The 16280-nt window shown below is 41.5% G+C and overlaps 1 protein-coding gene across 1 annotated transcript; it reads right to left on the reverse strand.

Moving 5' to 3' along the window:
- Positions 1-1296: 1296 nt before the first annotated feature.
- Positions 1297-2303, reverse strand: LOC130708661 (suppressor of cytokine signaling 2-like). The gene has a single exon (XM_057550630.1). The coding sequence runs from the start codon at positions 1905-1907 to the stop codon at positions 1311-1313; it is 597 nt and encodes a 198-aa protein (XP_057406613.1). The 5' UTR covers positions 1908-2303; the 3' UTR covers positions 1297-1310.
- Between the last annotated feature and the right edge of the window lie 13977 nt (positions 2304-16280).

The following is a 16280-nucleotide window of genomic DNA, read 5'->3' on the forward strand; positions in this document are numbered from 1 at the left end:
GGAGAGAGGTATTTTCTTTGCTCTTGGCTGCCTCTAAAATGCTTTGGTGTGTCACGTGCAGGCACTCATCTCACCAGCTGTTACATGATGGTCTGCAACAACAGAAGAGGCGAGATCGAGGATGGTCTTTCAGAAACAGTGGGTAATAAGTAGAATCTCTACAGTGAAATCCTCATATGTCCACTCCTTTGGGGCAGAATGTATCTAATTGGTGCTTGATGACAACTATCAGAAAATTATTTACGCATCTGCTTTGACTCTCTCTTTCACTTAAGCACTTTTTCTTCTTTCTTCTTTTTTTTTTTGAAAGTCAGGTTTTTTTATTTAATACATTCTAATCAAATAGTAACAGCAGTAAATAAACACTTTGAAAAACAGGCAGGTATCCCCCTATATCTGAAAGAAAATTAAGTCAGAGTATTCTACATGGTAGAAGGGAGACAATTGCTAATGTCCATGGTTAGACCACTTGGAAATTTCTAAAGCCATTTCTGAAAAATCAATGGCAACAGGTTGTGGGACACAGCTACTTCAAAGGGTAAAATGTCTCTTTCTACATGGTTTTATTAACAGGGATTGAGTTGCACCTGTATAGCATGACATTCTTGTCTTTAGCCTTAAAGGAAAAGAAGTCTTTTCCATTTGCACCAGTTTGAAATATTTCTGAAATAAGGCTCCCTTGAAATGGATTACTACAGTACTCATTCACATGAGAGAGTTCATACATGTAGTAAAAAGACAAATACAGGATTTCATGGTCACTTTTTTTTGGTTGATTTGGTTAATTGCATAAAATGAAGGATAAATACTCACAAGCATATCTGTTTAACAAATCTCCTAAGTACATCAGAATGCAAAATATCAAATGTCCTAAAATAGACTCTGATCACCAGGTATACAAAATTGAAGTTAAGCCTGTGTCAGTTTGGTTCCTTCCACTTCTTCAGCACTCCTAAGTGGAGCTCTTTCTCTACTGCCGGTGCTGGCACCTTCCACCTAACACGAACCTCAGAAAGGCAAAGAGTTCTGATAAAGTGTTCCTTCAGCCTTTACCTGGGACGTTTTATTTTTAACTTAAAAGGATAAACTGGTCTTGGTCAGCCTTAGGAAGGGAAGCATCACTCAGGTGAAAATATTTGGGGGAACTTTAAATACCTAGCTACCCCTCCACACGTTTAAATTAGATTGACTTCAGCTGTTCTTAGAATTCCGCGTGGTTATCCAGAGCCGTCACTCAAGTTTTGGTTCTCTTTTACATAGCTGCCTTCGGAGATACTCTATAGGAGGCATGTTTAGAAAAAGAGAAACACTTATACCTGGAATTTATATTCTTCCAAGTAATCTTTTCGTCTTGTTGGTAAAGGCAGTCCCCAGATGGTACCGGTACATTTGTTAATGGTGAGTCTACAGAGATGCTGCAGAGGTGGTGCTGATGTGTAGAGCGGTTTGGTCAGATAAAGGTGAACAGTGCCGTTCCGGGGGGCTTCTGGGCCCGTCCGCTTATCCTTGCACATCTGAACATAGTAGTCGATCAGATGAACCACACTGTCAAATTGTTTAAGCTTGGACTTGACACATATGATAGAGTCCAATCTAAATTTCCCATCTTGGTATTCGATGCGAAGATTAGTTGGTCCAGCTGATGTTTTAACAGATATTGTTAGTAGGTAGTCTGAATGCGAACTATCTCTAATCAAGAAAGTTCCTTCTGGTGCCTCTTTTAATTTCTCTTTGGCTTCATTAACAGTCATACTTCCCCAGTACCAACCTGTGTCACTAAGTTCCCGCAGGGCCTTCGCCAGACGCGCCGCCTCCGGGGACGGCTCCTCCGCCGACCCCGAGGTCCCCCAATGGCTCTGCGTCCCTTCCGCGCCATTCCCGGAGGGCTCGAGGCACCGCAGGGTCATGGGAGAAGGGTCACCGCGGCAAAGACAGGTGGCCGCCCGAGCTGGGGTCAGAGAGGGGCACGCGTCCTTCTTAGAAGTCAGTGGGAACCCCAAAACGAGTCCCTGAGGGGTCCGCGAAATGGAAATGGAGGGGGAGGTAATGGGGAGCCGCTGGTTCTTCCTCCCCGGGTCCCGGTGCACGGATGGCAAAATCCCCCGCAGGCGCGGTCACGCACAGTTTGCCTGCCGCGGGCCCCTGCCCGAGCTCCTCCGGCGCCCCAGCTGTATGCTACGGGGATCCTGAGGCTGTGCGCCCGGGACCCCGGCGCGCACTGTCCGCGGCCCGCGCAGTGCCAGTGGCGGCGGGCGAGAAGGCTCATGCTTCAAGGGAAGCCCAAGGCCCGCGAGCCGCGGCGGCGGCGAGACTAGACCCACTTTTTCTTCTTTTAACAGTTGATCAAGATTCAGTCATCTTCTTGGATTGTAACACAAAATAATTACAATTTTTCTGACCTGATTGTTGCCCCTGTTTAATGTCTTCACCCATACACCCATTTATTCATTTTTACAGACATGTTTCTGTACATTTATATGCATGTTGGGAGAACACATCCCCCCCTGTAAGCATAGCCCCGTCCATTAGAGAAATGCCCTTGGCCATCAAACCTAGCTTCACCCACATTTGTTCCTCCCGTGGGGAAAAGGAATGCATTATCTGGCTGGTAAGTTGGGGAGTATTTTCTGCCTTGCTCCTTCCCACGGGAGAGACCTGGGGTTGCAGAGCAGTGCTGTGGCTGGGTGGGAAAGTTGGCCTCATTGAGGGGGAAGCAGTAGCAAGGCTGCTGGGCTACCAATCCAAGCCATCCTTCAGTATCAGCTTTCTCAGTAATCAAACTGACTTTCCTTGCCTGGTTTTTGTGTCTATCTCTCAATGATTCCAAAGTTAGGCAAGGAGGAAAAGGTAGATTTTATTTATTAGTGCCCCCCCCCCAAATTTCAACTCTTTACAGTCAGTGTAGAGTAGGGCTTCAGAGAAGGATCTCTGGGTTCAAATCCTGCTCTGGCTACTTACACCTGTGTAACCTAAGTTGCTTAACTTTTCTGTACCTCACTCTTCCATCTGTAATAGGAGGATCTTAATAGTATCTACCTCAAAAAGCTATTAAGAGAATTAAATGGATCATTCATGTGTACAACTTAGAATATTACCTGACATATCAAGACTACTCATTACATGTTAGCTGTTAATTATATTTTAACCAAAATAACATCGTCCTAGTCTGTAAATCCACCACCCCCATAAAAGGATCTGAGCAATAAAATAGATGAGATTGACCTCAGTGTTCTCATAATGTTTTAGACCACGCCCCATTTTGCTAAACTGAAGCATCTCCCATTATATTAAATATAAAAATTTGTATTATCAAAAACAAGAAGATTTTTACAACCCTCCCCAAAATGAAATTATAATCTAATACAGAATTTGCTTTTGATCAAACAACACATCTCACCTCTCCCTCCCTGCTGCCACTTTCTCCTTACCCTTCACCATCACTTGAGAATCACTGATCTGATTAATAGCTGGGGATGGAACCCTGAAAGCAGAGTACACCTCCTTCACCAGCTCACGGAACAGTTAATACATCTCAGAATCATGGAGTCAAGAGGGAGAAGCCCTTTTCATTTTTTTCTCACCTCAGATCATTCAGTCATCTGTCACTTCCCTCTCCCCTTCCTGTTCAGAATCTGGTTTTGACTGTTGGCTGTAAGGGGACCAGATAGAAGATTTCAGAAATGAAGTAAGACTTCTGAGGTGAGCTTGGTTTTTAAGTGTAACCTGGGTTTCCTCAACCACATCAGGCTGGGGGCAGTGTTTATAATAGAGTTTCAATAATAATAATGAGCAGTATTAATATGCTGGTTCTTTCCCACAGAGTTGAGGAAGCTTCAGTTTCCCACAAACCCTCCCCCAGAAGCTCAGAACGTTCCATGGGGTTCTCCCTGTCATTTGGTCTAGTTTTATTCTCCCACGTCTGTATTTGGTCTCATGCTCCCCCAGTCACTGCCAGCATTCCACCCTCCACTCTCTCAATCTGAGCAGCTTGAGGTTCAGGTTATTCTCAGCTTCCCAGGAGTCAACACCAACCGCCTTCCATGGGCCAGAATCATCCTGCAGTCACCTCTCTCAGATGTGGAGAAACTCCACCCCACACAGGCCTGGGTTCGTTCCTCTTTATGGTTTATAGTGCATTGCTGTCTAGGCTCTTGGTGACTCACAGAATCTGATGGTTTTGATTTTGGTTGTTGGTTAGTGTTTTAAACAGCCTTCTCCCTCTACGACTTTGTTCTAATTCCCTGTGTTTGAGGGCAATCTGAGGACCCCCGTGATTATCCATGTGTACTCACAAATGACCCCTCTCCTCTTTTTGGATGGTTCTGCAGAATCCTTGAGCAAAGCCTGAATATTTTTACTTGATCCAGGGTGTGAATTCTTCCTCTGAGTCTCCTCCACCTCTGGAGCAATTAGATGCCAGAATCCTGGGCGAATATGCTCAGGAGATCCTAGATATGTGTGAATTTGGCGCAGGTACACAATTTAGATGTTCTCTGCGATTTGTTTCAAAAAGTAGGGCTTTGGGCTTCCCTGGTGGTGCAGTGGTTAAGAATCCACCTGCCAATGCAGGGGACACAGGTTTGAGCCCTGGTCCGGGAAGATCCCACATGCCGTGGAGCAACTAAGCCCGTGTACCACAACTACTGAGCCTGCACTCTAGAGCCCGAGACCCACAACTACTAAGCCCACGTGCCACAACTACTGAGCCCGACGCCTAGAGCTGGTGCTCTACAACAAGAGAAGCCACCGCAATGAGAAGCCCGCACACTGCAACGAAGAGTAGCCCCTGTTTGCCGCAACTAGAGAAAGCCCACGCGAAGCAACGAAGACCCAACTCACCCAAAAATAAATAAATAAATAAATTAAAAAAAAAGAAAAGAAAAGTAGGGCTTTTAGGTAAGTAAATAAGATTCGGGGAGACTATTCAAATTAGTTAATTTAATTTTTTTACAGTTCTTTTTAAGAGTGAGTAGTTAAAATGGTACAACTAATTCTCAAATACACCTTGTTAAAAACTCAAATGGTAGAGGTATACTGACGCAATGTGTGGGGGCGTCCCTCCATTTCCCCCAGTAATCTTTTTTCTTTAGTTGTAAGCGCTATCACATCACTCAAGACACTACACTAGGGCTTCCCTGGTGGCGCAGTGGTTGAGAATCTGCCTACCAATGCAGGGGACACGGGTTCGAGCCCTGGTCTGGGAAGATCCCACATGCCGCAGAGCAACTGGGCCCGTGAGCCACAACTACTGAGCCTGAGCGTCTGGAGCCTGTGCTCCGCAACAAGAGAGGCCGCGATGGTGAGAGGCCCGCGCACCGCGATGAAGAGTGGCCCCCGCTCGCCACAACTAGAGAAAGCCCTGGCACATAAACGAAGACCCAACACAGCCATAAATAAATTAAATAAATAAATAAAAGACCGTGAATTTCTTTAAAAAAAAAAAAAGAAAAGTATTCTGGATAATCTACCTCTAAGGTAGGGCTTTTTAGGTTCCAACTTCAGTTAGAGATCTTCCTAAGTAGTAAACATTCATGGAGTATTTCCAGTCAACAGAAAGCTAGGAGATCAGAAGTTCTGTAAAATGAAAAAGGAATTATAATATCTGTCTTTTTACTTCCAGGATGCTTACCTAAACGTTTCTTTCTTTCTTTTTTTTAAATGGGGCAGAAGGAAAGAAGCTTTATTTATTTATTTATTTATTTTTTGGCTGCGTTGGGTCTTCGTTTCTGTGCGAGGGCTTTCTCTAGTTGTGGCAAGCGGGGGTCACTCTTCATCGCGGTGCGCGGGCCTCTCACTATCGCGGCCTCTCTTGTTGCGGAGCACAGGCTTAGTTGCTCCGTGGCATGTGGGATCTTCCCGGACCAGGGCTCGAACCCGTGTCCCCTGCTTTGGCAGGTGGATTCTTAACCACTGCACCACCAGGGAAGCCCCCTCATGCTTTTCTTATAAGGGGATATTGACTCCACTTTTATCAAGGTAGGGGGCAGATTTCTCCCCTTGAATCTGGACAGGTCTCTAATTATCATAGAAGTAAAACTGTGACTTTCAAGACTAGGTCTTAAAAGGCATATGTGGACCATTACACAGCAACACAAGGAACTAACAATTGATACATGTACAAGTGGATGGATCTGAAGGGTATTATGTGTAGTGAAGAAAAAGCCAATCTTAAAAGGGTACGATGTACTGTGCGATTCCATTTATGTAACATTCTTGAAATGATAAAGCTATAGAGTTGAAGAACAGGTGCGCTGTTGCCAAGGGACAGGTATCAGGGTGGGGAGGAGTGGGCGTGACTATAAAGAAATAGCACAAGGGAGTCCCTGGATGGAACAGTTTTGTATGTTGATTATGGTGGCAATTACATGCATCTTAACGTGAAATCGAATTGCACAGAACACACGCGCAGGCACACACATACACAAATGAGGGCATGTAATAACTGGTAAAATGGAGTAAGTTCACAGTCTAGTTAATTGTATGTTAATTTCCTGGTTATGATATTGGCCTACAGTTACAGAAGATCACTATTGGGGGAAGCTGAGTGACAGGTTCATGGGACTCTATTACTATATTTGCAACTTCCTGTTAGTCTATAATTAACTCGATATAAACAGTTTTTTGTTTGTTTGTTTTTTTAAAGGCCTTACAGGTTTCATCTGTCCTTTCGGGATGCTTGTTTTTGGAGCCCAGCTGCAATGCTATAGGTATGTCCAGGCCACATGGAGAGGTTATTGTGGCATTCTGCATGACAGCCCCATCTGGGGTCCCAGTCAACAGACGCATGAGTGGGGAAACAGCCACAGCTGCCATCTGACTGCAACTGCATGTGAGACCCCAGGTGAGAATCTCTAAGTAAGAACTGCCCAGCTGAGCCCAGTCAACCTCTAGCGAGGTAACAGTAAAGTAATATTATTGCTTTAAGCCACTAGGGTTTGAGATAATTCATTAGGCAACAAAAGATGACCAGAATACCATCAATGTGACCTGGGCACCTCTGTGCCCCAGGTTTTTTATTTACTTATGAAAAAGTAATAGTGTCTGCACCACAGTTTATTGCAAGCATGAAACAAGTAATCGAGTAAAGAAGCTAGGGCAGTGCTTAATGAGGTTCATAAATGTTAGCTCCAGTTATTATTACTGTGTATCCAAACTATAACAACAGGACAAGCAAGATATTAAATAGCCCATTTAGCTCTGGGTCAATTCCAAAATGACACTAAATTACTTGTTTCCTCTTATCCCCAGAGATTGAGAGCAAGACACAAGAACTTGGCAATGGAGTGGCTTCTATCTTGAGCACATCCTTGTATGACCTCTACCCTGTGGTTTGCCTGTGGGGTAAGTGTACATTCTAAAAATAAATGATGGCTCTATTAAGTTACCCCCCTCTCCCTCAACCCCAGAGGGAGTAACTTTTTTCTTCTATATGGGTTAAAAGTATTTGTGGGTGCTAATCTGCTCCTTGGGACGAAGAACATTCTTTTATGGAAAATGTCTGTTGCTTGAGCAACATTTCAGCTAGTTGGAAGCCCACTTTGTAATACACAGCATTAAGAAAGGCCTTCTCCCTTTCCCCAATTTGAGCACAGAGTGTGCTAAATCAAAGCCCTCTTTTCACTGCACCATTAAAAAAAATTATCCTATAATTCCCACCCTACTCCTACCTCCTGACCACACAGTTATTGCACCTACAGGTCAGGACAGCAGACAACCTTTGGAAGGAAGAATTGACAGAAGGGGAGGCAGAATTGATTCAGAGGAGCATGGTGTCCTGAGGCCACCCCCAAGGAGTCTGAATTTCTCTCAAGAGAGAGTGCCTGGTCGGAAACCAAGGAGGGGTCATTTCACCCGAAAGTGCTGACTACAGCTGCCTGGCAGGGCAGGGATGTGCTGCAGCAAGAGAAGCCCTTGGGCAGCATCTGGATAAATACTTAGAACTTCAGACTTTGGAAAATGCCGAATCATTAACCCTTAGGTTTTAGTCCTTGCCTGTGATCTGTATGGGTGTTTTTGGAGGTTGCCCCGGAATCTGGATTCACTATGACTAACTCAGCCCACTCAACCTTGTCTGTAATACTTAATCCCTACACAGAACGAAAAAAATGAGAGAGGAAAAAAACTTGATGTGTGGGACAGGGGAAGGAGGATAGGGATGCTGGGGGCACACCCACACCCACACCCACACAGATGATGGAACAGTTTCTGCATCATCAGTTTGAACTCTTTATCTGAGTTATCACAAAACCCCATTAAAATATAACCTGAGCTATATTTCCCTCCTGCAGTTGTAACAATGTTGTGATAGCATATCTCCTGATGTATCTGTGATTAATGGCCTTTATCATTAAGGTTTTCACATCCAAGGTGGCTTTGAATGCAAATGTGCATTTTATCCAGGAGATGTTGGGGAAAATATCATAGAATTGCCTGAAAACGAGGACAAATATCTCAATAGCTAGAGAATCAAGAACTCCTGCTTTACAAATGACCTGTTGTACAAAGTACCACAGCTGGCCCTGACACTCTCCTGACCTCACCACTGGGAGTTCTTAAAAGAATGACAGTGACACCAACCCTAGCTTAAGTATTTGATAAAGCCTATGGGTTCTGAAGTGGAAGAAAGGAAGGAAGTTGAAAACAACAGGTTGGATAGTGAACCTCAGAGAAAGTTTCTATAAATGAAAATTGCCGATGGGGCATAAAGTAAATAACACAAGGGGCATAAATAATACAAGTAATTCAAGTAAATAATACAAGGGGGGGCTTCCCTGGTGGCGCAGTGGTTGAGAATCTGCCTGCCAATGCAGGGGACACGGGTTCGAGCCCTGGTCTGGGAAGATCCCACATGCCACGGAGCAACTGGGCCCGTGAGCCACAATTACTGAGCCTGCGCGTTTGGAGCCTGTGCTCCGCAACAAGAGAGGCCGCGATGGTGAGAGGCCCGCACACCGCCATGAAGAGTGGTCCCCACTTGCCGCAACTGGAGAAAGCCCTCGCACAGAAACGAAGACTCAACACAGTCATAAATAAAAATAAATAAATAAATAAAAAGAACGTGAATTCCTAAAAAAAAAAAATTAAAAAAAAAAAAAATACAAGGGGCATAAAGTAAGCAATACACCTTAAATTGCACCTGTTAGGCATTACTCGCAATTCATCATCATCCCCCTCTTTATTAAATGGCTGTTATTAGCCAATCAAAACTTTGCGTAAAACTTTGTGTACATCTGGGGGCTTTTTCCTAACCCTCTTCTGTGGTTCTCAAACTTTAGCATTCATAAGAATCACCTGGGAAGCTTGTTTAACCTGAAGGTTCCTGGAATGCTGCCTTCAGAGTGTGATTCAGTAGAGGGAGCCCAGGAATCTGCATGTGAATATCCAGTTGGGGGTTTTCCATTTAATTTTCTGTTTGGGTGTTCTGCCCATCCCTAGTGAGCCTCAGGTTCATGAGGCCCGTGGTTCATGTTTTGAGAAACATTCTGTGTAGCTGACTGAGAAGTTTGACCTCTATTCTGCTACTTATTAGCCGTCCCTGGACAATCACTTTTATTCTCTGGGCCTCAGTTTCCCCCTATAAAATGCAGTGATATATTGTGGTGGGAATTAAATGCAAATGCATGTTAAGGACCACATGCACAAATGTGAGTTCTCTCAACCTAGTTAGAAATTAAACACTTACTACGTTACTTCCGCAAGAAATTGTGTTCTAGTGGCAAACAACTGAATTATACAAACTTTGGAAACATGGTCTATTTGCAGGCTTGCAACTTCAGCCTGGTATAAGGTTAACCTTATTTACAGAAAACCATGTGTCCAGAAAACAATTTACTTTCTGATTATATGCCTTGTCAGCATAAATGCTAAGGTTATTAATTTTGCATAGAACTCAGTCTATAATCTGCTTTTCCATAACTCCAGTTTACGTGGGTAATTCTACTCATATACCCCAACCACTCTAACTTATGTCTAGAATTGGTCACCCTTTCACTGTCTAGCACTCTGCAGGTGTTCATTTTTCTCTTTTCTTTGTATTTCTTTTCCTAGTCTACCCTACCCCTGCAAAATGTTAACTAATTTTTTTCCATAAGCAGATCAGAATGAGAAAACTATATTTAAGATATAATTATGCCACTTGAGACTAAAACTTCAAAAGTGCTTACTCACTTTGTATCTGAATAAAAACAAGACCAAATCCTCCATGAGGACTTGATATAATTATTGAAATGACAAATGGATTTACATTTGTTTGATGAAAATTGCCTGTATAATTTATACATGTAGGCCCTAAATGCCGATCTAAAGTGATATGTAATATACATAATATATATTCTTACCAGCCCCCCTCTCTCTGGGTAGAATGTAAATGGTGTAATATTAAGCTTCAAGAGGGCAGAGGTCAAGTGTAAGTCACCACAGTGTGCCCATTGTTTAGGCCAGTAACTGGCCCACAGCGGATCCTCAAAAAATATCTGTTGGATTAGTACACAGTTTTGGAGTTTCAGTAGAGTTAAATTTCTCCTAGAACTTTATTCAGTTGTTCAGATACAGAGAACAAACTAGCGGTTACCAGTGGGGAGAAGGAAGGGGGGAGGGGCAAATTAGGGGTAGAAGATTAAAAGATACAAACTACTATGTATAAAGTGAATAAGCAACAAGGGTATATTGTACAGCACAGGAAAATATAACCACTATTTTGTAATAACTTTAAATGGAGTATTATCTATAAAAATATTGAATCACTATGTTGTACACCTGAAACTAATATAATACTGTAAACCAACTATACTTCAATTAAAAAAAGAACTTTATTCAGTTGCTTATGTGATGCCCTTTATTTTGTTCCCTTACTGATAATGATTTTACCACCTTTGTTCAAGGTGATTCTTAATCATAGATGGCAAGGTGTTATCAGTTTAGAAGATGGGAATGTGATAAGCCTCATACAAATGAGTAAAACATTTATTTAAACGTTTATTTTAAAATCTTAGGAGGCCTTTTAGAGTATAATTGTCAGGAGTTGCCAGTGATAGTTTTTCAGTTTTCATTCACCTTTATCCCTCTCTCTAACATTTTTCTCTAACAACTACCTGAATGCCTACCCCTTTCTACATGAATTAGCTTTTCTTCTGACTTTCTTTGACACTGACCTCCCCTGTCTGTCAGACTGTTCCTCCTTTGTCCTTCTTCCTGATTCCTAAATGTGGCAATCATTGACCATCTATTGTTCTTATTTTGCTATTCTTTCTTAGAGTATATCTATTTTCAAGACTTCAGCTACTGACTACATCTCTAGCCCTGACTTCAATCCTTCATCTTCAAATGCTGCTAGGAATTCTCCAATTGGGTGTTCTGCCTATCTCAAATTCACTGTGTCTATAACCGAACTCATCTTTAGCTTGGAACCAGCAATCTTCTTGGGACTTCTCTATTTTTGACGTTGGTCCCTTAGTGATTCACTCCTCCAGACTCAAAAAGAAGAATCTTTAAAATGCATTTTCTCCTTTTTATTTTGAAAGTGAAATCTCTGACTGCTGAGTGGATAATGTGGAAACTAAGACACTGTCATTCCAAAGACATGTGAAATGGCTTCTACCAATATAGAAGATTTACTGAATAGTGTATCAGTTAACCCTAAAAACCAAGTTGATAAAGAGATTAAACAAAATAGATAGTACAGAGCTCCAGACTATACAATGCTTACTTGTATTTTTTCCTAATATTTTTACCATAGACATGAAGTATGTGTGATAGATATAAACATATGCAGAGTTAACAGTTGTTAACAAGGCCTTTTAGTGGTTGTTAGAAATCCATACTCTTTATACAGCAGATTAGGAAAAAATGTTTGTGTGATACCAATAAGATGCTGGATGTTACTTTGAGACATATTCATTGACATATTTTTAGGTTGAACAGATCCTGGTAGTAAGAAAGGAAGTTCAAAACTGATCTAACTGGGACTTCCCTGGTGGTGCAGCGGTTAAGAATCCACCTGCCAGTGCAGAGGACACGGGTTTGAGCCCTGGTCCGTGAAGATCCCACATGCTGCGGAGCAACTAAGCCCATGCAGCACAACTACTGAGCCTGCGCTCTTAGAGCCCGCGAGCCACAACTCCTGAGCTCGCATGCCACAACTGCCAAAGCCCGCGTGCCTAGAGCCTGTGCTCCGCAACAGAGAAGCCACCGCAATGAGAAGCCCGTGCACCACAAGGAAGAGTAACCCCTGCTCACTGCAACTAGAGAAAGCCCGCTCGCAGCAATGAAAACCCAATGCAGCCAAAAATAAACAAATAAATAAATTTATATATTAAAAAAAAAAGTGATCTAACTATCCTCAGAAGTCATTCCAATTCCTAGGCTATTCTTACTTATAGACTCAACAATTCTCAAGTGTGTCTGGACTATTTTTTCACGCCCAACACTTTGAATAGATTATTCCACTGCCTTTTGGACTCCATGGTTACTGATGAGAAATCAGCTGTTAATTTTATTGAAGATCCCTTGTACATAAGTAGCTTCTCTCTCACTGCTTTCAAGATTTTCTCCTTGCTATTGGCTTTTGACAGATTCTTCTTAATGGGGTATGGTAACCTCTACTGCAAAATCAGATTACCTCACAGTTATAGCAGGTTTTATATTTTTAATCTGTGGCTTCGAACCCAACGAAGTTTATAGCAAAGAAACACATGGTATTAGTTACATAAAAAATAAACATATGGAGTTGATTCCTATTATGGTATTTATAGGTAAAATAGTTAGTGGCCTGCTATTTCTCAAGGGTGACTGACACTATATAATTAAAATAACCATCTGCAAACTATTTCAAGTGGAAAGGCTTATGTCTTCTTGACTCTGAGAAGGTATCACATGCCACCTTGTTTCTTACGGGAAGCATTGAAAGCATTCCAAATGTAGTTGAGAATCCAAAAATGGGTTAATGCCTCGTGTACAGGCAAATGATAAGATCTGGATACCACTCCTATATACAAAATCACTAATGAGTCCATCACCGGAGACTCTGAGAAAGGAATAACCTCAAACCACTTCCTAAAAGAGAATTAGACTAGAAATAAATGTGTCGGTAGGAAAATTCCATCCTCTGATGTCTTAGATCTCCTGCTGTGCTCAGCTGGGAGTCTGTGAAGCAGTATCACAATTACTGATACTTTCCCAGTAATTGTCTGAGGAAAGAGAACCAGTATCACTGAACCAGGTGAGTTAGACATAACTGTGTAAAAGGGCGAGGATTAAAGCACTATTGTACAGATAAAGATGTTGTGTATCTTGCCATAGCTTCAGGACATTTGAAGAATGTATTCATGGAAACAGAATTAACTCTAAAAGTTAATTAACTCTAGTTAACTCCAAGTTAACTCTAAATAAATTCTGAAAGTCATTCCCATTACAACAGTAAAGAAACACTGTAATGAACCCAATGACTCAAAACCCAAGCTGCCCGGTACAATTTAAGCATCTGGTATAACCTTAACTGTAAGAGAAGTACCCCAACCTAGAGGTTGTGGGCCTTATGGGACACTGATATCCCAAGAAAGTGTCAGAATTAGAGGATATACTTCATCTGTTTGTTGGGTGAATTGTGCTCAAAGATATAAGAAAAGAAAAAAACCCTCATATAAATAAGTTGATACAGATGGAAAAAACAGAATTAAAACACTGAGATCCAAGTTGCAGGTTTCATGGACTAGTATCCCACTGTGTTAATTAATTTGCAGCAACAAACAAGTCACCAACATGCAGGCTCTCTCAAACAATAAAAATAGAAACATGAAAAATAAACTCATTGAGTATTTCTAGCAAGTGGAATAATTGCAACCAGAAAATATGGAAATTTTTAAACAGGTGAGAGTAGCTCTAGAATGTTAGAATCAAAATTCAGAATCAAAGTTTTCAGTTTCTATCAAATAGTAAAACACTTTGGAATTTACGTGGGAAATTTGCAGTGTCAAAATCTTATAGGGGGAATTCCCTGGCAGTCCAGTGGTTAAGACTCTGCGTTTCCACTGCAGGGGGCTCGGGTTCGATCCCTGGTCGGGGAACGAAGATCCCACATGCCACAAGGTGCAGCCCCCCCGAAAAAAAAAAAAAAAAAAGGAAAGCTAACTTCACCAATATTGGGACAAACCAACATCATATGTCCTTTCCCCCTTTCCCCACTACTGTACCCTGAGAAGGATACTACACCACTTCAATTGTATTCCTGGTATTTCTATCAAAAATGTGTAACTTGGATCTAATTGCAAGGAGACATCAGACAAACTCAAATGGAGGGACTTTCTACACAATAACTAGCCTATACTCTTCAAAATGTCAAGTTCTAGGAAGAAAAAGAAAAGTTTAGGAACTGTTTCAGACAAAAGGAGACTTAAGAGATAAGATAACTAACTGTAACGCATGATCCTGGATTGGATTCTGGAGGGGAAGCTGTAAAGATAATTGGACCAGTTGTTGAAATTTAAATAGGGACTATACTGTATTGATATTAAATTTCCTGATTTTTATCATTGTATTGTGGTTATACAAGAGAACGTCCTTGTTCTTCTTAAGAAGTACACACTGGATTACTTAGGGATAGAGGGGTACAAGTTTTCAACTTTGAAATGGTTCAGAAAAAAAAAAACGTGTGTGTTTGAGTAAGAATTTGGTAAAGGATTATGGGATTTCCTCATGCCGTTCTCATAATTTTTTCTGTAAATTTGCACTATCAAAACTACAAGTTATAAACAATGCTACAATGTCTGCAAAATTCACCTCTTTCAGAGTTTGAGAAACCATCCAAATTCAGAGTTGTTCAAATTTCTTGTTGCAGAGGAATTAGCAGTTTGGATTTTATATTCTCCCTAGTATTAAAAACAGGGACTATGAAACAAAATATTAAGTGATAAAAGTACATTTTTATTAGTATTTATATAAATATTCAAAGTCTTCCTTAATATTTTTTATGTTGGTTTCTAATCTTATTTCCTTCTTCACAGGAAGAGATAAAACCCTGAATTTGGGGGAAATTTTTATTAGGTAAATATTCAACTGGAAGATGGGAAATGACTTGTCAGAAGTGTCTCAGAAAGATTGTATCAGGCAAGAATACAGGCAGCTGTGATTCTAATTAAGATTAGATCTTAAATATTTTCAGTTAAAAATTCTACCTAAGAAACGATACTTGCAATACAGAGAATTTCAAACTCTTGTCTTCTCTGTCCCTGGATCCTGCTGCCTTCAGTGTTATGCTAAGCACCAGTCATTTTCCAGGCCAACAATTCTGATCCTCTAGTTACAAAATAAACCATTAGCTTCTGGATGTATTGGTCAGCATCTGTTCATTTGCTGATTATTTTAGAACATTAACTGGTTCTTGGCCAAATGCTGATCCTGATACACATTGTTCAGAGTGGGGTTTGGTGCCACGAACACTCATCTGATTGACTCCCAGGATGAGTGCTGGAAGGACTATTTAAGATCAACCAATCCAACGCCACCATTTTGTTTCACGGGATGCTTTCCCCTTCCATCCAAACCTGAAGGTATGCTGGTATAGTAGAAAGAGCTCTAGCTCAGCTATAAGGATTTCTGGATTCCAGGCCAAAATGGCCACAGATGTATTGTGTCAGCTTGATCAAAACTCCTCTCAAGCCTCAATTTTCTTCCCCCAAATACAGATAATGTTGGGATGTGGACCAACCTTTCTCCAGGTATGGAGTCAGAAATTTGGGATATCTCTGACTTGTTTCTTTCCCTCAACCCTCACATATCCTGGGATCCCCCAATCCCCATCCATTCCACTTTCATTTCTCAGGATCCACCCCATTCTCTCTACTTTCAGTGCCATTGTCCCAGTTGAGATCACCTTTTCCCACCTTGTAACTGGTCTTCCTTCCTCAGTCGTGCCCACTACTCCCTGCCTCACTCCACTACTATCCATTCTTCATAAAAGCTGCCCAGAGTGCTATTTTTTTAAATGAAAATATGATCACGTCCCTCCCTTCCTAAGTCTTAACTGGCTCCCTATTAACTTACGTGCTAATAATACCTAAACCCCTTAGCATATGCATAGACTCAATTCCCTAATATTCCATTATTACCCTTTTGTTCTCTTTGGTCTTCTTTCCCTTTCACTGTAGAATCTACATCTTACTGTCTGTTTACTTATCCATTTTCCCCTCAGTAAACTCCTTGAGGACAGACTTTTTAAAATCAAATTCCTATGGCTAGGACCTAGCCTGGCAACTGAAGTATACTTGATAAATAAAAACTCAGAAGAC

Source organism: Balaenoptera acutorostrata, chromosome 8 (genome assembly GCF_949987535.1).
Source record: "Balaenoptera acutorostrata chromosome 8, mBalAcu1.1, whole genome shotgun sequence".
NCBI classification, from domain to species: domain Eukaryota; kingdom Metazoa; phylum Chordata; class Mammalia; order Artiodactyla; family Balaenopteridae; genus Balaenoptera; species Balaenoptera acutorostrata.

Bases quoted from the DNA above. Each gene is read 5' to 3' on its own strand.
- LOC130708661 (XM_057550630.1), bottom strand. From the start codon at position 1,907: ATGACCCTGCGGTGCCTCGAGCCCTCCGGGAATGGCGCGGAAGGGACG.